Genomic DNA, 23,643 nt, shown 5'->3' with positions numbered 1-23,643 from the left:
ACTAGGGTAACGCACCATGCAAACTGTATGCCCAAACTGGTAGACTATCATTTACGGTATTTATGGTAATTTTCTCATCAAAGCAAAATAAATACTCTGGTGACTGATTCAAAGAAGCTTCCTATAATCAAAATGCTTCCATCTGTATCTTTTCACTACAGCAGCAAGGTAGAATAAAAACTGAATTCACATTATTCAACCTATTTGATTAAAAAAACAAACTTCGTGCAACTTACTGTATTAGCAAACACACGTGCAATACAATTTTAAAACACAGGCTGTTAGTTTGAGTCCTCTGTATCTTAAAACCTCTGTATCTTAAAACCTTTCACGTATTACACAAGACATTTCAGAGGGGATGGGACGGAGGTGAAAAGAACCAATCAGAAACAAAATAACTTCTGGATAGAGGGTGCAACAGTAGGGACATGAATTATTACCGCCCTATAGCTGGGATTTTATAAACAAAATACTTTCTTTTGATGCACATACCTGGCATTCTCTCCCTTGGAATCATGAACATCTTGAACCGCGTATCTGGTGCCAACCAGCACCTCCTGACTTTACTTCCTGTTTCGCTCTTTGAATGACCAAATGACCCCAGCAGACTGGAATGTCACTTAGTACCAGGCAAGAGAAAAACAAAAAGGTAAGGTGCATAAATCAGCCCAGGGACTTTGAAAAGCACTCCTGGTTTTGAGGAGGATTTTTAGCAGCACTAATTTACAAAAGGAGCATAGAATCTCTAGTAGGGACAAAGTAACATGTAACAGTTCGCAGTTCAATTGAGAAGTTTTCTTAACATAACTACAAAAGAGAATTGTCATAAAGAGAAGCAATCACTGAAGAGATTCTCATTTAACATTACTGATGGGGCGCCTGGGGGGCTCGGCCAGTGAAGTGTCCGACTTCGGCTCAGGTCACGATCTCAGGCCATGATCTCACGGTCTTTGAGTCTGAGCCCCGTGTCGGGCTCTGTGCTGACAGCTCGCAGCCTGGAACCTGCTTCAGATTCTGTGTCTCCCTCTCTCTCTGCCCCTCCCCCGCTCATGCTCTGCTCTCTCCCTATCTCAAAAATAAATAAAACATTTAAAAAATTTTTTTAATTAAAAAAAAAAACATTACTGAAATATTCCACTTGCTAGAACACTTTCACCTCTTATTCTAGACTCGTCCGGCCACGCTGTTTAACATACACCCCAGGCTAACACACACATACATACAGGGATTATAAAAAGGACATTCTGGAATAAATTCCTGAGGTAATTAATGGAATGTCATAACTATGAACTCAAAAACAAAAGATAAAAAAAAAAAAATATGGTGTTAGGTTCCATGAAATAAAAACCTAAAAATCACTGACTGTTTTTATGAAGTTACACTTTTCACAAAATCTCAAGAAGAATCTTAAGAAGATTTTTGAAGACAATGCTACTGTGTCCAGATGTCACTGCACACACGGTAAGAAACAGCGACAAATAAGAAATTTTTTTGCAATTTAAGACATGCAACGCAGAGTGAACCTAAAACATACAGTATCAAACCTAAGCGCGTCATCGGAAACCTCTGTGCTACAAATAACACTAACTGATACAAAGATTAGCAGGTGGATCTAAATTTCTGTCCTGAGATGAACGAGGAGGATGTTCCGCTACAGCAAACAAAAAAGGGGAAAAAAACAAAACTCAAGTAATAACGATGATAATACAATACAAACGTAAAGAGCATTTAACATCTCTAGGTATTCATCATAAGACTTTTCATTCGTCCTGAATGGAAGTGCAGACCTTGCCCCAAACACGGGGCCAAGTGCTCTTCACGCCCTGGCGACCTCGATTCTATGAGGCCAGTACTATTACCTTCCTGTCTTGCAAATGAGGACCTGAGTCCTAGACCAAGTCGCCTGACCATGATGGCAGCTAATACTGGTGGCGGGGATTTCTACTTAGGCAATTTTGAAACAAGAGCCCATACCTGTTTAACCAGGAAGCAACACTGCCTCTTACCCTACTGTATAAAAATTAGCCTGTGCACTTCCCAGTTCTAGCAACATGGGAGACTAAACATTCAGGAACCGTGACATTATACGATAACTAACGCAAAACACGCTTCCTCTTAAATAGACTGCCGAGTTTATAAAAAAGAAAAATCCAAGCAGGCAGGCCAGAAAAGCAGGTGTAGGGGGGTGAACTCCTGAATGACCCAGTGGGGGGCACCAGCCACCTGCAGGAAGGAGGAGGTGTGCTACCACATCCCAAAGAGATTCCAGCGGACTAAATCTCTAAACGTAAAAAGCCAAACTGTAAAATTTTCAGAATAAAACATGGGATATAGGCATCAAACAAGAAAAAGTATAACACTTAAAAAAAAGATAACCCAACTACATTTCAAAAATTTTTATATCTATGTGCAGAAGACACTGTAAAAGATGAGAAATCATAAACGTATTTCTAAAATATGTAAGTTATGAAAAATTAGGCTTCAAATTTTTCAAAGAACTTCTATAAGTCAACATGAAAAAGACAAATAGCTCACTGGAAAAAAAATAAAATATATAAAGAGGCAATTCAAAGAGAAAATCAGAATGACCATAAACATAAGAAAACACATCCATTCACTGAAATCAGCCTACTATAAGCAATAATTATTTCATATATTCCAGGTTGTAAAAAAAAAAAAAAAAATCTGAATATACTGCGAATGTAGGAAATTCTAAAGTTTGGAATGTAAATTGATATAACCATCTCATAGATCAATGTGCCAGGCCTGGTAAATTAGAATTTCTGCACAGCCTATGACCAAGAAATGAGTAGGCATCCATGCTAAAAATGTTCATTAGTGCAGAAGGAAACATGGACAAGGGTGTTTATTAAATCTACATTTATAACAATAGAAAAATATAAATAACCTGATCATCTCTAGGCAGGAGTAGAGATAAGTAAACCATGGCTCATATGGACAGTGGAATACTACAGAACAGTTCACATAAATGAATCATCATCCACAGCTTCAAGTTAGTAGTTACCTCTGGAAAGGCAGAAAGTAAGAAGGAAAGGCAGAGAAGCCCTTTGGCTGTGTCTCTAACCATTAGGTCCTTAAAATGTCTGAGCCTCAATTCAACTGAAAGAAAAATGACAGAACGTCCCTGCTGATCTGGGAATTAAATGAAATAACAGACTGGCTGGCTGTAGCACCAAGGTCACCGTGAGGCGAGTATACGTCCCGAACTCAAGGAGGCACTCGGAAAACTTGCTGCCCAGGGAGAAGCCCGTGTTTCCCAAGGTGCTGTTCCCACAATAAAAGAACCGCCGCCAGAGGCAGCCGTAGTGGAACCACGGGTCTACTTGGAACCAGTTGGAGTTCTTTAGGACAAAGGTTCTCCACATTTTTCCAGTAATAAATCTCAAGGAATGGAAGGAAGGGGAAGGGAGACAATTGTCCACAAGGGAGGAAAAAACAAAAATCAACACCACGGTTCAGAATTTCCAAAGCTGGGACACGAATCGGTTCAAAGATAAAGCTCATTTCAGAGTCAGGCTTTTGAACTGCATCTAAAATGTAAAAACTACCCACTTAATAAATAAATAAAAGTAGACATTCAGTAATGTGGGAATAACAACTTAGAGTAAATTTTTTTTAAAAGAAACGAAAACTTGAAGACTCAGAAGAAATCGAGCCTATGAGATAGAACATCCTTATTTCCAGTTAAATAAATTACCATCATCATCCCCTTCTCCTCTTCTGAATTCCAGGCAAGGGGGAAAGAATGAGGAGCAAACTAAAGTGGTCCCTGTCGTCAGGAAGTCAGACTCCGGCGGGAGCGAACACACGGTAATGCCAGAAGGTGGCACATAAGAACCACACGGGGCACAGGGACCCCAAGCCCCGGGGGGATGTAACGAAGAGGGGACACTTGATCAAGCCCTGACCCTAGGCAAAGAGCACTCCGGGGAGAGGGAACAAGCACAGACACCCCCCCCCCCCCCCGCCCCGGGACAGCAGCCCAGCTGGCATGTCTAAGAAATAACAAGACCACAATGGCTAGGGCAGAATGAGAAGGGGGAAACGGCATCATAGTGGGCTTTGTTGGTCAAGGTACACTTCGAGTAATGCAAAAGCCGTTGGAGAGTCTGAGCAGAAAAATTACGTTGCTTAAGGTTTAGAAGTGTGTCCCCGTAGAGGAAAACAGACTGCAAGAGGGCAAAGGCAGATAGGGAAAAGAGGAAGAAGAAAGAGTAGGTAAAAGGGCACCGGAAGACTCTGGAGAGAGGAGGGCAGCTTGGGGCTGGGCCAGCAGCGACCAGCAGAGGCTTCAAGAAGCGGTCAGATTATGGAAATGTTCTGAAAGGAGAGCTGCCAGAATCTGCGGACGGATTCAACATGAGGTCTGAGAGAAAGAAAGGAATCAAGAATGACTGCCAGGTCGTGGGCATAACAACAGATAAATGGACTTGCTGGATGCTTACAAAGCTGGGGAAGGCTCTAAGAGCAGACGTGAGTGGGCCAGCAGGGAATCCGAGTTCCGTTTGGGGCACGGTTAAGTTCAGGGCGATGCCTAACCCTAGGGATATGAGCGTGGGCCATTCAGCACTCAAAATCCCGAGAAGGGAAAATTTCACCAAGCAAGCTAAGTGTGGAGAAGAGAGGAGGCACCTGGGTCAAACAAACCCTGGCGTCTCCATCACTCAGCAAAGCAAAACAGGCCAGACCTGGGGGCCAAGCGAAGGAAAGAGCTCACGGACGACGTGTCAGTGTCACAGCGGCTTATGCAACCATGACTCGGCTTGGCAGCATGAAGGCCAGTGGTGACCTGGCCAGGAGGGGGCCTGGTGAAGTCCACCTCAGGTGGAAGACCCTTAGGATAAAGAGCAATGAACATGTTCTAGAAGTTCACGTTCGTGCTTAAAGTTAGACAATGTAAGCTGACAGCAGAGTACATATCTGTCCCTCACTGCTTCCCAAGTCCCCCACTGTTTCTCCAAGAGCCCAAGTGCTTGACAACGTTCTCTGGTGTTAATGACTCATTCTTCAACCTTGGGAGTAAAACGGCTCTCTCACACTCACACTCATTACCGAATTCCTAGCGTAAATTCATCACCTCCTTGGCTTTATGTAGATTGCCCCATGGCAAGTGCGTCTTCCCAGATCAGTAGGGAGGAGAGGTCAGAAACTGCTACAACACCACTTCGGCAACCTGGAATCCCAGAGGTGCAGGGGCTTGGGGAAAACTATTTGGACATCTGAGCACAGAATGGACTGGAAGCAAAAAGATCAATCAAAAGGTTATGATGAGGGGGGCTGATATTTTCTTATAGACGTGTCTGAGAGAACGCTGGAGCTGCTGGGCAAATCTGAGCTCCAAGCCAGCTTCCCAAGTGCACTGACTGCTGCTGGATTCCCCAGAATTCTGTTGATTTCCCTTTCTGCTCCTGTGCTGCTATTCATTATCTATTCCATTTCCCCAGTTCCTAAGATTGGCCAGCAAAATCAAACACAGTTTTTACTTTGTTTTTTAGACTTTTATTTATAGATAATGGGAGATGTGCAATGTTTGTGTGTGTGAAAACATTCCCAAAGATGACCAAAGCGGAGGACTGAAAACCAGCCTGAGTCAGCACTTCCTGAGGAATTTTCACTGACTGACTGCCAGCCTAAAACTTGAAAGCAACGCTAGACTTTGGCACAGGCAAGCCACCCCCTTGACTGCCTGGTCTAGAAAACCCACACTCCAGATCCTGTGATGACAGCCATCACACATCAACACAGTGAGAGGAGACCGAGCATGTACAATCCCCTCCTGGAAAAGGGAAAGGAGAAGAGAACGCGTGGGAAGCAGCTACCAGGAAATCAGCCCTCCATTAATTCCCTCTTGCAGAGGATCCTGTGACCCAGGAACACCAGCCAAAGTGTTTAGTGTGGAAATGAGTGTGCACAGCTCGAAGTCGATAACACGTAGCTAGTCAGTATCACTTTGCCCCCTTGGTCTCAAAATGGCGCCATACTTAAATACGGGCCTTTTTGACTTGAAAACGTTAAAAGTAGAGGACGGGCTCCAATATTAAAATACTTACACTGCCAAGAGACATGAGCAAAACGGAGTCAACCGAGGGAGATCAGAAAAGAACAGAAATAGACTAACATCATCACAAAGAAGAAGACGAAGCCTTTTTGTGGCCCTACAATGGCCAACGGATTCTGGCAACTAGGAAATCAGGGCTATCTCAAGAAAAGCAGTTCAGTAGGGCATTCAGGCTGCAAACCCAGAATGGCAGGGCTGGACTGAGCCGGGAGGGAGGCATCAGATCTCGGAGGAGAAGGCTCAGCAGGTCGTGCTCTCTCTGGGGCCCTTCTCCCCCTCCGGGGGCCACACTCCTCTGGAGTAGCAGCCTTCCAGGAACACTCTTCCCTGCGCCTCACCACCTCCCTCCGCCACCGCCGCTCTCCATTTAACACAACCATCTTCAACAGTGTCATCTCTGCCGGGGCTCCCTCCATCCCACCCACCACCACCGTTGCCCTCATCCCCTGCGGCCACAGCTCTTTAGGGGTCCAGGCAGGAAACTTCTACCTGGAAATTCACAAGTACCTCAAATTCAAACGCTCTCAAAGACAACTTCTTCTTTCCCGCCCAGATCTAATCTACCACATGTAATTTTTTTTTTTTTTTTTAATTCTGGTTAAGGGTACTGCCATCCGTGTAGGTAGCCAAGCTCAGACCTGGGATTAGCCTGGACTTTCTTTTCGCTCAATCTCCTCATCACCCTCCAAATCCCGGCATTTCTCCCTGCACTCTCATTCCCTCCTTCCATGTGAGCTGTGCAGCCTTAGTTTGGGCTCTATCTCGCAAAAAACAAGGGCCAGATAACCTGCAGGTCTCCTGCCTCCAAGCCTGCCCTCCCTACACTCCACAGCCTGCTACCAGGGAGGTCTTGCCGAACGGCAGACTTCATCATACTGTTTCATGGGGAACATTCCTAACTTGGCTAACAAGGCATGTAAGAAAGTGGCCTCCAGACACACAAGGACACACACACAAACACGCACAATAGTTCAGTCACCACGTTATGCCGGGAAAACAAACGAACACGCCATCTCAGCGGCTTACAACAACAAAGTTTCACTTCTCCGTCATAACATATCAGTGTGTGGGTAGCTGGGGCTGTTGCAGTAGTCTTCATTCCAGTACCGAAGTTCAAAGAATTAGCCCCAGCCTGGGACGTGGGACTTAAAGCGTGGGCTCAGAGTGGCTTGTGTCACTAGCCAAAGCCAGCCGCGTGGTCAAGCCGAGGCCGAGAACACAAGCATGACCTGGAAGCCTCCTTCAGGACAGAGCAGTGAGCACGGAGGAACAAGGCGATCTGCAGGTCACAGGTGTGCTTAGACGCGCACAGGCACGCATGCGAATTCGACCAGAATGGGTAGTTTTTTCAGACTGAATTATTTTAAAATAAGTGTGCTACCTTTTTTCTCCGTCTATTTCCTACAAATTCTTCCGAATTCAGAATAAGCATTTCCTAAAATGGGTTCAGTTAAACTTTGCTGGTGAGGAATCTAGGAAAGCAGTTGCTCCGGCCTTACAGACCGGAGCTTGTTACACTCTGTTTCGTTGTGCACTCTCCTCGCCCCTGCAGAAAAGGTTCTCCTGACAAGTATGCCTCTTGCACTTACAATAGGCACCAGATGACACATATGTGCTGAATGAATAATGCTCTCCGCCAGGAATGCTCTCCCCCTTACCCACATGGAAAATTCCAGGAAAGTCTTTATCATCTGAAGGCTCATCTCGACAGTCTATAAAGACGTCCTGGGTCCCCACCATCCAAACAGAGCACCTACCATGTTGCTGCCATTTTTTTTTTCAGTCCATCTTGCATACTCGAACAGGGGCTATCTGAGAAAAGAACCGTGCGTCCACGAAGTTCCACGTGCTCAGCACTTACAGTGACTGGCCCACAGAAGGTAACTCCTACATGAGTGACCTTGGACATAGAGACAGAGAGGCACACATTTACTGAGTGGAAAAGCCAGGATTCAATCTCGGGCCCAGACTGTTGGCTCTGCTATGGCACCACAACTCCTCAGACCTCAGACCACTTCATCATCTCACGTCCGTAGGTCCAGTCTCTGCCCAGGCCAAAACCCAGCAGGCCCTCAATAACTATTGATCTGAGTAAGTGCCGTATTAGCCTAAGATAAATCCAAAAGAAATGTCTAAATGTCCATCACAAGGCTAAGCCACACTAAAAAGACAAATGAAAACAGGGGCACCTGGGTGGCTCTGCTGGTTGGTTAGGCCTCAGACTCTTGATTTTGGTTCAGGTCATGATCCCAGGGTTGTGGGATCAAGCCCAGCGTCGGACTCCTCTGCTTAGGACTCTCTCCCTCTGTCCGTCCCTCCCTCCCTCCCTCTCTCTCTCTCTCTCTCTCTCTCTCTCCCTTCCTCCCTCCCTCCCTTCCTTCCTCTGCCCCTCTCCCCCGCTAGCACGCTCTCTCCCTAAAAAATAAAACTTAAAAAAAAAGCAAAGTCAAAAACCAAAAACACACCACAAAAGCAATTTTTCACATCATTTGGCCAGTGATATAGGTGTATAACTATTTCCAAAAGTTTTGCTCAGTCAGAAGTTCATAGAAGCAAACAATTTTGTTACTATTTAATGTAAAATCTGCAATGGTTCTCAGCAATCAAGCTAGTGATAGCAATTACAAGCACTTATAATTATGTACTAAAGATAAAATGTCTAAAAATGTCATTACACTAATAAAATGTAAACATTCCTGGGGCGCCTGGGTGGCTCAGTCAATTAAGTGTCCAACCCTTGACTGTGGCGCAGGTCATGATCTCACGGTTCGCGCATTCAAGCCCCCGTCAGGCTCCGCACTGACAACACAGAGCCTGCTTCGGACTCTCTCCCGCCCCCTCTGCCCCTCCCCTGCACACACCACACAGGTGCCCTTTCTCTCCCTCTCAAAATAACTAAAGAAACTTCAAGAAATAAAATAAAATGTAAACACCTCTGAAGCACGTGAAACCTGTTCAGAAGCCGTGCAAACCAAAACAAGTGGCATTTGGTGGTTTAGTTGCCACTTGGTTATAAAAATAATAACTTTGTTCAGTTAAATTACATTTATGCTGGAACACAAGACAGGGAAAACCTGAAGGGGCAAGTGTCTAATCCTCCTGCAACACCTGTCTACAGACAACGCCTAGTTTGCTGTTACAAAATTACATGCTAACACGTGTCAATTATACACACATGCATAATGTATGTGCGTAAATGATGTAACTTACAATCAGTTATTCAGAATCCCTGAGTCATAAAAGCATGCTTCACCTTCCGTCCGAACGTCCTCCACGTGAGAAAACACAGGCTCGCACCCAGAGGAGTGAACCTGTGCGTGTACGAAGGTCCGCCGCATCGCCCCTACCACACCTGCTACTGTATCTGAAACTCTCCCTTCTGGCACGAGAGCGGCAAATACTCGCTCAGCAGGTGTTAGGACGGTTAGAAGCATCAAGGAATGATCCCCAGAAAACCACTGAAATTCAAGCATTACCTGGGGGAAAACTACTAGTTAATACGTGAACAAAACTTGATGAAATTAGATTCACCGAGCCCCAACGGTGACGACCAGAAACAAGGTTCCTCTGTGGCTTTACCCTGAAGCCCGACCAGGAAAGGGCTGAGGCAACACCGAGGCAAACCCGAGGAGCACGCACCCAGAGGAAAGCGCATCGAGAGAGGAAGGGACGGAGTGCAAACTCAGAATCACAGCCATGCGGTCAGAAAGGGGTCTGAACACAGCAGTGCCAGAACCCTGGGGAGGCCTTGCCTCTATTTCTCTCCGGCTTAGGAGAGCCGTCAGTGAAGCCATCACAATTCCCTCACACCCTTCACTCACACTCAGATTGCTGGCTGCCTGGCAAGATCCAAGGTTCCTCTCCAAGTCAAACACGTCTTGCGCCACACGGGCTACCGTCTCGAAGACAAAGAGCTTTAGAAAGGCAATACGCTCAAGTATGCAATATATAAAAACATACATATAAATGCACATAACACACAACAAATAAAAGAGAAAGGGGTTCCTTATACCACACTTGTGATTTTTTCCGAAAAACCAAACTCTGATTTATCCTGTTTTTATTATTTTCTTTAATATTTGATTTTTAGGTAATCTCTACACTCAATGTGGGGCTCAAACGCACAACCCCAAGATCAAGAGCCACAGGCTCTTCCGAATGAGCCAGCCAGGCGCCCCTCAATTATCCTATTTATAACTTATTTTCCTATAAAACTCCCAAACACTGCTTTCATTGCAGTAATGTTAATTTTTTGATTTCTACAAACACAGTACTTAGGAGAGGGTTCGAGTCAAAATACCAGGGTTCAAAGCACTGCTCCTCGGCTCCCTAGCTGCATACCCTTGAGCAAGTGATCTCATCTCCCTGTGCCTTGGTCTCTTCATCCAAAAAACAAGAACAGGAAAAGCACCTACCTCACAGGATTGCTCTAAGAACTGAAGATAATACATGCAAAGCATTTATAAGTAAACATATTTTTTTAATAAAATACACAAGAAGTCTTATTTGCTGAACAATTGAATTTGTAACCAATTCCTCTGTAGATCCACTAAGCATTTTGAGAGAGAGAGAGAGAGAAAGAGAGAGAGAATCCCAAACAGGCTCTGCCGTCAGTACAGAGTCTGACATGGGGCTCGATCCCATGAACCGTGAGATCATGACCTGAGCAGACATCAAGAGTTGGATGCTTAACCAACCGAGCGCCCCAGTCACCCCTACAAAATGTTAAGTATTAACAGTTATCAGAATAACCTAGGTAGCTTTCAAAAACTGTATTCCTGACAGCCAAATGGCTGGTTAAGAAATATGATTCAGTACTAAAAATGCAAATAATTAATAAACACAGATAAACAAACATACACGCACACTTCAAGCATTTTCCAAATATTCTAAAACACGCATACCACTCTCATAAAAAACACAAGTATTTTTAAACACATAATCTTACTACAGTGAAGTAAATGCATAAACTACTTCTAAAACTATGTTTTCAAGAATATACTTCAAAAATAAACCACAAAAAAACATCACGAATGTTTTCTAACGCTTTCCCAGATTGGCTGGTCTTAATTTTACTGTCCTTGATATTCCCAAGATAACAATTTTCTGAAGGTAATAAGAAAATAATTTTTAAAAACTGAAATCAGCAAATTTAGTACAAAAACACATTAACTATACCAAGAACTCAACAAGGCCACCTTTGCCAAACTTGAATTAAAAACACATTTTTAAATAGTTGAGGTCCTAAACGTTAACTGTAAAAACACTGTCCATGGTACCCCTGGCAAGCTCCACAGCTTGAATAAGCAGAAGCTTAGTTGGTCGACAAAGGAATTATTTACAAATTCACTTATTCAGCAAACAGGATTTCTTATCTGTATTTTATTACCCTGATAAATTAAAACAATATGTATACTAATAAATACATTTCACTAAGTGGCCAAAAATAATTATGATCAAAATAATTCAGTCATGCTTTTTATAAAAAGGAAATGGTCACCCAAAAATCAAAATGAATTTACACCTAGCAGTAAGTTAGTAACACGATATATCTGTTGCAAAACGAGTTGCCACCGAGTAAATAAATTAATCTTCAGTGTTGGTAATCTTAAACATAAATTCAATATTCTAATATTGTTTTTACCACACGCATTTTTTAAAAGTCATACACTTACATATTTATTACTTTGAAGTCTGCAAATTCCGTATTGTGCGTGGCAGGTTTTAGAATATGATTACTATCTCTCTGTGCTTGTACGCTTATCTGTATCTCAGGAAATACACTAAAACTAAGGGAAAACAGTAGTAAAGAAACATCCTTACCGAGTCAATGGTCGGCATGATTCAGACTTCGAATGTGGGAAGGAGAGAAGGAAGGACACACGGGCGCCAGGAGACATAAGCCCACATGAGCAACCCATCCGCCCACCCTAAAACCTGGAATACGTGAGCCCGCGCTGTTCTCTGAACCGGGAACTGACTTGTGGGTGGGAGTGGCCTGCAGCTCAGTCATGGGATGGTATTTTCAATGACAAAAACGTAAATTCTGGCATCTTATTACTGACAAGTAAAAATTAAAATAGGTACTCACATAGAAAACAATCAGATATATAAGAACGGCAAAAAAAAAAATACATGTGGAAATCCACCCTTCCATCATACTGAGCGACGTTCACATTTGAAATGAGACGTATGTTAATTTTAGAGCCACAGTTGGAAAATACCATGAATGTTTACCGTGAAGGCTTTAACATCTACCTTCAAATACAAACCAAAATTCAAATACAAACCCAAATCCCTAAGTACTGTAGGGCAGAGCTCACAAACCACAGTCTAGGAGGCCCCGGGCTTCCCTCAGATCCCTTCCAGTCAACCAGAGAGTCAAAACGTGTTCACGCGAATCCCGTATTTAGCATCAGCCGCTGTCATTGTGTCGGCACCTGTTAATGCTCAACCCGTGATGAGCACCCGTTAACGCTCAAAGCAATGACGGGTCAGACTGATGGCCCCTTAGCACAAATCAAGGCACCAGCATCGAACTGTACTAAGTCAATGAATTTGTCATGGCTATGAATTCACACTTCAAAAACGGGGGTGCGGTTTCACTGACGACTGTCTTTGATAAAACAGAAAAAAATGACTAATTTTATGAACATCTGACTCCCGAGCACACGTTGGTTCAATAACCTGTGCCCCACGCCAGGAAAAACTCTCCGTGGGCCACACCCCAAGTGTCATGGAGCTCTCAAGAAAGAGCACCTGTGACCTGCCCAAGTCGTGAGCAGACCGAGCCCATTTTTCCACGGGCTCGCGCTTTCACGTGCAACGGTGACCGACGAGCCGCATCTACAGGGGCCTGCGCGTCTGGCAAGCACTTCCTCACACGTGGACGAGCAGGCCTGGCCCTTCAAGGGCTGCCAACTGTAAAATCTGAGCTTTGGTAGGAAGTTGACATTTTTCTGATCCACAGTAGTATTAACAAATGTGATATTTTGATACTGTTTAAAGAAATGTGTCAACACTCAGAAAATCCACCTAAGTCAGAGAACCAGTATTTCCTAAACCGTCAATGCGCGACAACAAAACCATGCGTGGGTAAAAGATGCATTCAAAGAACAAGACAGACAAACTCTAATGTAATAGAACATAAAAAATATTTTCAAAGGATCTTGCAAAGAAGAATTAGCAGCAGAAATTGAAATACTTAGGCTGAAACCAAAAACCTTCATGTAACTGATTCTCTTATCACCCATGTCTCTTAAAAACAATCATTCCAAAAGTCACCCCAAGTTTTTGCCAATACAAAAATTCATTAAAGTGAAAATGTAATGTAGCCTAAAAACTCATTAGAAAGCTCACGTAAAATCACGGTCTAGAAGTCGGCTGCACTCAGAAAGTCATCAGATAATACATAAAAATAACATGTTTGAAAGACATCTTCCCCATGCACAGGCTTTATACCAAACACGTACACAGAAGTCACACGGTTTAAGAATACAATGGTTTTTAAATATTTGACTGTAACCGACAGTATTTGCATTTTTGCTCCCACCTCATTTTCTCAACATATGGAACCAGATTCAAAGCAACGGGAAAAATGGACAATCTGAAGTCTCAGCACCAAAACCGTGACTGATAACCGGGCACAAAAAGAAATTATCAGACAAATTTTATTGGTTCTCTCATAAAAATCAGGAAATGAAAAGAATAAGTAGGTCACCATGGAAAGTACCACTCATAGCAAACAAGAGTACAGAGAAAGTACATTCTTACAGGGAACAACAGTTTACATTTGGAAAAAGCAAAAATCTAATCTTCTATTAGCAAAACATGTACAGAATCAAGCAACGGAGAACAATAAGCTACAATTCTGAACATAACAAGCTAGCTGGGCTGCTCCGAACCAATAAACACCCGAACAAGACTAACAAATGAGCATTTTTTCATGGGTCTTCGTTTTAGGAGTCAAACCGTCTTTTACTACATAAACAGTAAGACTCTCAGATGAAGTTTTAGAAAGCAAGACAAGACTTCTACCCGTCATGCCCTTGTCAGCACGGATGGTGAGAAGCTACACTCAGCAGCGCTCTGCCCCCTGGCGGTGTGCTTCTGGCTCCCAAAATGGAGGATGGCTTCAAAAACACAAAGAAAGGGGCACCTGGGTGGCTCAGGCGTGGAGCATCCGACTGCAGCTCAGGTCGTGATCTCGTGGTCTGCGAGTTCGAGTCCTGCGTCGGGCTCTGTGCCCACAGCTCGGAGCCTGGAGTCTGCTGCGGATTCGGTGTCTCCCTCTCGCTCTCTGCCCCTCCCCCACTCACACTCTGTCTCTGTCTCTCAAAAATGAATAAATATTTTAAAAAATTAGAAAACACAAAGAAAATATCTGATATTCTATAAAAATGGTCTTGTCCATTCTGCCTAGGTCAACTGGGCACTAGCAGCAGTAATAAACTTAAGGAAGTTCGAAACATCAGAAACTGAAAAAAGTTTAAGCAAATTCATCTCGTTCACACCTAGAGTTAACGCAGACAATTCCAGTTTACTCCTCTTGTCCTGGCGGAATTATTACTCACGTATGTTCCATACGGTTCTCTCTTAAAGATAATGCCACGACAACATTTAAAAAGCAACTCCCAACATGGAGGAAACGTACTTCAATATAATAAAGGCCACATATAACATACCCACAACTAATACCCTTAACTGTGAAAAGCTAAAAGTTTTTCTTCTAAGATCAGGAACGAAACGAGGACGCGCACTCTCTCCATTTTTATTCATCATGCTATTTGTATCCTATTGGAATAAACGTATTTGGTAAAGTTGCAGGACACAAATATACAAACATCTGTTGCCATTTCTATGCACCATTAATGGACTTCAAAAGAGAGATTAAGAAAGCAATCCCAGGCACAATTGCACCAAAAATAATAAAATACCTAGGTATAAATTTAGGCAAGGAGGAGAAAGACCTATACGCTTATAGCCAAAGACGCTGATGAGGAGAAAGACCTATACACTTATAACTACAGACGCCGAGGAAAGAAACGAAAGACAACACAAATGAAAAGATGTATCATGCCCACTGGTTGGAAGAATATTCTTCCAATGGAAGGGTTCCCAACCTGAGGGAAGAATATGGTTAAAACGTCCATACTACCCAAAGCAATCTATAGACTCAATGCAATCCCTATCAAAATACTCAAGGTATTTTTCACAAAACTAGAATAATTCTTAAATTTCTATGGAACCACCAAAGACCCCAAACAGTCAAAGCAATCTTGAGAAGGAAGAATGAGACTGGAGGTATCATGCTCCCTGGTTTCAAACTATACCTATGAAGCTGCCAAAACAGTATGGCACTGGCACAAAAACACACACACAGATCAATGGAACAGAACAGAGAATTCAGAAATACACCCACATTTACACAGCCAATTAATCTTCACCAAAGGAAAAAGAATTATACAACCCAGAAAAAACAGTCTCTTCAATAAATGGTGTTGGGAAAACTGTACAACTACATACCAAAAAATGAAACCAGACCACTTTCTTTTACCATATACAAAAATAAACTCAAAATGGATCAATAAAAACTTATCTATAAGATGGGAGACTATAAAACTCCTGTAAGAAAACTCAGGCAGTAAATTCTTGGATACTGGTCTGAGCAGTATCTTTTTGGATTTCTTTCTTCAGACAAGGGCAACAAAAGCAAAAATAAATGAATAAAACTACATCAAATTAAAAAGATTCGGCAGAGCAAAGGAAACCATCAAAAAAAAAGGGGGGTTAATGTACACAATGGGAGAAAATACTTGCAAACCACATATCACATATATCCAAACAAAGAGTTGACACAATGCAATAGTGAAAAAAAAAATCAGGGGCGCCTGGGTGGCGCAGTCGGTTAAGCGTCCGACTTCAGCCAGGTCACGATCTCGCGGTCCGTGAGTTCGAGCCCCGCGTCAGGCTCTGGGCTGATGGCTCGGAGCCTGGAGCCTGTTTCAGATTCTGTGTCTCCCTCTCTCTCTGCCCCTCCCCCGTTCATGCTCTGTCTCTCTCTGTCCCAAAAATAAAAAAAATTAAAAAAAAAAAAAGTTGGAAAAAAAAAATCAATTAAAAAATAGGCAGAGATTTTTTTTTTATCTGGGGGCACCTGGGTGGCTCAGTCGGTTAAGGGTCCGACTCTTGATTTCAGCTCAGGTCATGATCCTGATCAAGGTCTGTGAGTTCGAGCCCCATATCGGGCTCTGCGTGGCCAGTGCAGCGGCCAGCGCTGACCCTGATGAGGATATTTTCTCTCTCCTCTCTGCCCCTCCCCACTCGCACACTCTCTCTCTCTCAAAATAAATAAATAAACATTTTTAAAAAATGGGCAGAAATTGTGAATGGACATTTTTCAAAAGAAGACATACAGAAGGCCAACACGTGCATGAAAAGATGCTCAACATTAGTCCTCATCAGGAAAATGCAAACCAAAACCCCAAGAAGCTACACTTCACACCTGTTAGGGTGGCTGTTACCCAAGAGACAAGAAATAACAGCTGTTGGTGAGGATGCGGAGAAGAGGGACCCCTCGTGCACTGTTGGTGGGAATGCAAAGTGGTGCAGCCACTGTAGAAAACAGTACGGAGGTTCCTCAAAAATTTTTAAATAGAACTACCCACCATACAACCCAGCGACTCCACTTCTGGGTATTTATCCAAAGAAAACCAAGAGACTAATTCAAAAAGATACAGGCACCCCTCTGTTCACTGTAGTCTTATTTACTATAGCCCAGATATGGAAGCAACTTCAGTGGTCATCAATGTATGAATTTGAATAAATATGTGGTATACATACACCATGGATTATTACTCGGCCATTAAAAAAAAATAAAATCTTGCCATTTACAACAACATGGATAGACCCAGAGAGTATTATGCTAAGTAAGTCAGAGAAAGACAAATACCATATGACTCCACTTATGTGAAGTCTGAAAAGCATTAACAAACACCACCAATGACAACAAAAATAGAAATAGACTCAAAGATACATAAAATAATTGTCAGAGGGGAGAGGGGGTGGAGGAGGGACAAAAGAAGGGAAGCAGAGTGAAAGGTACAAACTTCCATTTCAAGATAAATACGACCTGGAGATATCATGTACAACGTAGGGACTTTAGTTAATAACATGTAACAACTCTGAACGGTGACAGATGGTAGCCAGATTGATTGTGGAATCTCCTCCTAATGTCCGTAAATGGGTATGAATGCTGTATCACTATGTTGTATACCTGACACTAATAATGTCGTATGGCAACTGCATTTTCATCACTCTCACTCACACACACACACACACACACACACACACACACACACACCACTGTAAAGCATGCTGTGTGTAAATGAACGTAAAAACATGACCATGCAAACAAGTGCAACAGAAGTTCACATCATTTTCTGTAGGCCACGCAATGTAATTTTCTTTGACGCCAAATTTTTTTTTGAACACAAGTACAGAAATCTTGGCTACTTTCCAGTCACAGTAAGCTACTCAATTTCAGTTCCTCTGAATAATTTCATTCATGACACACACCTGTAAACTTGCAAGTATGAAACTTCAAATTATCCTTACGTTCTGGAATCAACTATCAGGAAAATATCTTCGACGTGGGCTATTTCACCTTAAAAAGTACATTTACTTTCTAAGTTAAATTATAGCACAATTTTGGTCAATCACATATGCCAAAATGCTGAGTGAAGTTTCACATTTGTATTGTTGCTAGCACCAAACCTCGACCAGATGACCGAGACGGGCAAAGGAAAGCCCTCACGAAACCCCTCACTAGCCCTCGGCCTGCTCGATTTAGCCCCGAGGCAGGACTGGAAATGTTAAGAAAAGCTTCTGCTCATTCATAGTAATGCATAAAGACGGTCCAGCTTTGACAACATGCCCACACCTGCCATCAACTCATACACACGGGGATCCTAGCTAGAAGCCCACCGATGGATTCTCATCTCAGGTCCGCCAGCCCTCAGTGGCAGCTGACAGGCGGGTGGTGCACCCCGACCTGGCTGATGGGTCTGGGAGATGTGGCCAAACTGCTTAGAATCTAACTCAAGTGTACATGTAGGTCAATTTCTCAGCTCTCTCCTAGGCTTCCTCGAGGTGAATGAGCATATCCTAACTACAGTCGGCCAGGAAAATAACAGAAACAGCCAACTTTTGAACAAAAATCAACAGAATTTCCCTAGCCTGAAAATAATCTTCAGTTATTCAAGAGATCAGTTTAGCTTTATGAGTAGTATTCATATCCATTTCATTTACAATAAAGGAAAACAGATGTACATCACGAGAACTGCTAGGATTACTTATTAGCGTTTTCTGACTTCATACCTAAGCTCAAGTCTGGTAAAACTGTTTATAAACAGAATAACCAATGCCTAGTAGTAACGTTTTGCACACAACTGCTCGATTAAATCCTTACCGACATAACGCCAAGCCTTCTCCTCTGCAGCTTCCCACCAACTCGGTACAAACCCTGACCGTCTGTGACTCTGACTCTTTCAAGAACACGGCAGGGCCACTTCCACTGCTGTGCTATTAACCACAACCAAAACTTGACAGTTCTAGAAAAGACCAGTTACAACGGTTACCTGCCATCAAGTCTATAAACTGCAGAAATTAAAATTCGTTTTCATCGGCAAGAGGAGAGCAAATTGAAGCTGGTCTCGATGCGGTTTCAATTTAAGATGTGAGACAATGTGAGACAAGGGTTTCACCTCAGACTGACCGGCTCACGCCCATACAGACGTAAAACTCAACCAGTTATTACAGGAAATAAAGGTTAAAAAAAAAAAAAAAAAGGTTACAACCACCACTGAGTTCCAAGTCAGAAAAAAAAGACAGATGCCTATAAATACTACAAACACATCACTGGCCACTGCCTGTATCATTATGTGTTAGTCACCAAAAAAAGGGATCTTCTGAAGTATCAATGTTCAACAGCCCAACTGCTGTTTTCCAAACAGTCTCAAATATAGTTCAGGGGTATGATGCAGCATCGTTACAACCTAAGTACTAGTCTGGAACATAGATGGAGCTATAAATTATGCAACTTATCACTACTTCCTACTCCACCTCTGCTGACAAACCAGAAGTTGTTTTTTACACACACCTCTGGGTAACATGAATCACCGCGTTACTTCTCCAGATTAACCAGAATAGTAAAATGTAACACATTCACCTTCAACAAAGCACATGGGGGTGTCTGTGCAAATTCTAGATTATTTTTTCCCGTCGGGGCAAAAAGAAGACAATGAGCTCAATAAATTATTTTTAAAAAACGGACTTTAAGAACTACCTCACGACGTAAAGTGGTCCACCGCCTAGAAGAGTTTTTGCATTTAGGTGTAACCTTTATGCAGAAGAGAAACACGTGAAAAGACAAATCTTTAAAAGCCTAACAAATACATTTCAGTCAGTGTTTAAGACGCGTATGCCCATGTCTGGTCAGGGGCAAAGGCGTGTACGGAAAGGACGCCGTACTCACCGTTGCTTTTCCGCAAGAGTAAATTTCCAAGCTCTTGCTCTCATGAAATCAGGAAGAGAAACACAAACCAAGGGCTAAGCTGGGGTGAGTTAAACAAGAGAACGCCACAAACCAGAGGGAGACCTTTGGGGAACCGGAGAAGCCCTCTCCCGCGAAGGCAGGAGTGAAGATTCGCAAGAAGTGTTCTGCCACGACAAATAGTAAGAAATCGCGAAAAGAAAGCAAGCCTCAATATTAAGGAAAGCACAGGACTAAAAAGCTTTAAGACTTTACTAGGAGCCATAGTTTTCCACAGGAATCAAGGCCTTAATTCAACCTAACAGCAACCTCCTAGAGATAAAATATCAACGTTAAGTTTAGATCAACTCTCGTTTTAAAATTCCAAAAGAATCTAGGAGCCGAGTGAGGAAGGGGTTGAAAAATACGCGGTAAGGTAGAACCTGCTTTTTGTGTGGAAGCTGTCCTTTTACACAGAAATGTGAATCTGAAAGAAAAAAGTAAACTTGTCAACCAGGTTGATTTTAGAACATACTCAGATTTTCTTAAAAAGTAATGTAATCCAAACACCAAGTTTATCATCTTACCAAACACAGAAGCCACAGAATTATCAGTGATTATCGGGACTGCCTGAAATCACCAGTCACGGATGATTACCATAGTTATACAATTTGATAACAAATACTGATCGCTGTACCCTCCTCCTCAAAAAAGCAAACGAAAGAAAATAAACCACAACTGTACTCTCCTATCCATACATGGGAAGATTATCCAAATATTTAAATATAAGGAGGCTTAAACTGCATTGTTAAAGTCAAATTCTGGAGTAAATTTGCCTACCATTTATTGAAAATAACAAAGGCCTAGATCACGCTTACATTCTTGGAGAAAACTAAGGAAAATGATTTGTGATGGCCAAACAGTAACAATTCAGCATCAGATGGTACAAACTTCTAGACATGAGTTTAGATACAGCAATGGGAACCCGTGAGCCTTGAAATATTGGTTTAGAGAAATACTAACATGAAGGTTTACCTGCGTCATAATGAAGAACACAACATGTTAAATGTGAAAGTCAACTTCCAAGGCCAGAATAAAATTAATAGTATGCAAAGATTCCCCAAAAAACTTAATGTTAAGCATGGACGGGGTTCTAGAGAATGAAAAAAAAGACATTTTTAAAAGCCAATCTTCTTTGTTATGAAAAGCTTTCCCATATAATTCTGGAGAATCATTTCTAAAAAGAGATCACGCATAAGTGGCGAGAAAAAACTAACTGAAATTCACGACCGTGATCCAAAATAGTCCTTCAAATTTGCTTTGCTTCAAGACACTTACAGAGGCACGTTTCACCCTCAGGGCAACCATGGAAAATAAAAAGTACCTCTCCAAATGACAGGCCAGTTTTAGCAACTACTAATATCTCTAAGAGAAGAGAAGAAGTTTCGAGTGAGCGCTTAAAAATGGAATTTTTTGAAACCAATTGACTATAATCTGTTTCTGGTTTAGATTTTTTAAAATGCCAACTCAATTCAAAAGCTCAAACAGTAGGGGCGCCTGGGTGGCGCAGTCGGTTAAGCGTCCGACTTCAGCCAGGTCACGATCTCGCGGTCCGGGAGTTCGAGCCCCGCGTCGGGCTCTGGGCTGATGGCTCGGAGCCTGGAGCCTGTTTCCGATTCTGTGTCTCCCTCTCTCTCTGCCCCTCCCCCGTTCATGCTCTGTCTCTCTCTGTCCCAAAAATAAATAAACGTTGAAAAAAAAAAAAAAAAAAAAAAAAAAAAAAACAAAAGCTCAAACAGTAAACTGGAATATCTATTACTAAACTGAAAAACTATTCCTTTTCTCAACCAGACTTGAGAAATCTCTAAAAAACACAATGATAAATAGATTCATTCATACAGAAAAACAAAACGACCACGTTCCAAGAAAATACTTTACATCCGAATTTTTTTAACCAGAGAGAAGAAAAATGAATCCATTGTCCTCAAAGACAACATCGTACTAAAAGTCAAATTACTGCCCGTCCGTCGCCTTTCACCAGACGTGCTGGTAAGTCTACGAATGAACACGAGTACGTGTTACCAGTTTGCCTCCTAGGACCTACGTGAAAATCGTTGCAGAGGATGAGCTGCGAATCAGGAGTAACTTGTCAGCGTTCAAACTGGCAACCGAAGCTAACAATGCGGATTAATATTCAAGTAAGTACTGAGATGAATGGCTCTGCCCAGCAAGGCGGAAGAAATCCTTCCCCCCGCAGACACGACCAAGAGGTTGAACACGAAAACGTCAACGTTACTCAAACGGACGAACTGGGGTCTGGCGACAGGAGAGGATGCTCACGACAACGTTCACGTCTGCCCGCTCGATGGGTGCCTGAAGGCCGGTGTGGGAGCAAATGACACCGACTCTGAAGTGGCTGTCGGAGCCGATCAAGACTAGGTGCTGGGGAAACGGTCCCCCGGGAGTGCCGGCGTCCGGTGCAAGGTGCACCGCACGACTACGCCCGGGCTCCGCACTCGCCCGCAAGCGTTCGCCTCCACCCTAACCCGCACGACCCCTCGGGTCCCGGCAGAGCGGGCCTCGACCCCAGCCCGCAAAAACCCTGGGAAGCCTCGCAGCCGCTCGGCCATAAACAACTGCCATTGTCCTAGGCCAGGAGCGAGTGTGACTTCCTCCTCTTCCCTGGAGCACGCCCAGGGCTGGGCGCCCCCCGGCGAGGCCCGGGAGCCGCCGAGCGACCCTGCCCGGCCCCGCCCCCGCCCCGCCGGGTCACCGCGGACGCCCGCCCCGGCCCGGCGGGGGGAGGGGCGCTCCGGCTTCAACCTGGGAGGCCGGCGACGGACGGGAGAAAACCTTTCTTTCCAAGGGAGTTCAATTCCGGGCCGCGTTATCAGCAAACGCGCACGATTAGAACTTTCCTGATATTGACTTTACTCTCGCGGCTGGCAACCCCCGAGTTTGCAAACCCACTGGAGCAAAACACCGCCGGTCACATGCTCGCCCGGGTGACAAAGGTCCGCGTTACCCCCAGCCCGGAGCGCCGCGGACCCCGCGCCGCAGTCAGGGGGAAACGCGGTGAAGTCACGCCCGCCTCCCGCCGCAGGGCCTCTCGGCGCCCGGCCCGCGACCCCCGCCCGACCGCGCGACCCCCCGAGCCCGGCCCGCGACCCCCGCGTTCTGCCCGCCGACCCCGCCCCCGGCCCCGCCCCCCGGCCCCCAACCCCCGGCCGGGCCCGCGACCGCGCCCCCGGGTCCCCGCGGGGCACGCGACCCCCCGCCCCCCGCGGCACAGGTGACGCCGCCGCGCCCGCGCCCGGCCCCGCGCGGGGATCTCCCCCCCCCCCTTCCCCGCCACCACCCGGGCCCCGGGGCGCAGAGTGGGGCCCGGGGGCGGGGTCGGCGGCGGGGGGGGGGGGGGGCGGAGGGGGCCCCCGCGGGGGCGCCGCCGGGGCTCGGGGAGCGGGGCGGCCTGAGGGGCTCGGCGGAGGGGGAGGGGAAGGACGCTCACCTCGGTGGGCTGGCTGATCTCGAACAGGTCCAGCCGGTTGGCGTTCCAGTGGTGGATGATGTCGGCCAGCTTCCGCCGCTCCTCGTCGCGGCCGCCCGCCGACATCCTCCCGGCCGCGCTCCTCGGCCCGCGCCGCCGCGGGGGTCGGGGCCGGGCCGGGTGGGACCGCGCGCGCCCACAGGTCCGCGGGCCCGGCCGCCCCGCGCTCGGCCGCCTCCGCCCGGCCGCCCCGCGGGCTCCGCAGCCTCCTCGGGCTCCCGGGCTCCTCGGCCGCCTCGGCCGCCTCAGCCGGCCCGCCCCGCGTCAGCCCCGCCGGCCGGTGTGCGCCCGAGCGCCCGCACACGCCGCCCGCGCGCCCCGCCCCGCCCCGCCCGCCGTGCGCGCCCCCGCGCCCGCGTGCCCGCCCCCGCGCGCCCGCGCCGCCGCACCTCGGGCGGCCTCCGCTAGGTGCTGCTGCGCCGGCCGCCGACAGGCCGCCGCGCGCCGGGCCGCCTCACCTCCTGCGCGCCGGGGCGGGGCGGGGCC

The 23,643-nt window shown here is 45.2% G+C and overlaps 1 protein-coding gene across 14 annotated transcripts in view; it reads right to left on the bottom strand.

Annotated features, from left to right (window-relative positions):
• The window catches only part of AFDN (afadin, adherens junction formation factor), a 142,751-nt gene extending 119,447 nt beyond the window's left edge, over positions 1–23,304 (bottom strand). For 8 of the 14 annotated variants that reach the window (XM_047859974.1, XM_047859978.1, XM_047859979.1 and 5 more), the window contains exon 1: positions 23,119–23,304. In XM_047859974.1, the coding sequence (XP_047715930.1) occupies positions 23,119–23,223 (105 nt within the window). In that variant the 5' untranslated portion in view covers positions 23,224–23,304. Of the gene's footprint in view, positions 1–492; positions 512–23,118 lie in introns of those variants that run through there. The other 6 variants (XM_047859983.1, XM_047859984.1, XM_047859985.1 and 3 more) reach the window with 2 other exon arrangements.
• Between the last annotated feature and the right edge of the window lie 339 nt (positions 23,305–23,643).

Source organism: Prionailurus viverrinus, chromosome B2 (genome assembly GCF_022837055.1).
Source record: "Prionailurus viverrinus isolate Anna chromosome B2, UM_Priviv_1.0, whole genome shotgun sequence".
NCBI lineage: Eukaryota > Metazoa > Chordata > Mammalia > Carnivora > Felidae > Prionailurus > Prionailurus viverrinus.
This window is presented reverse-complemented; position numbering and strand designations above follow the sequence as displayed.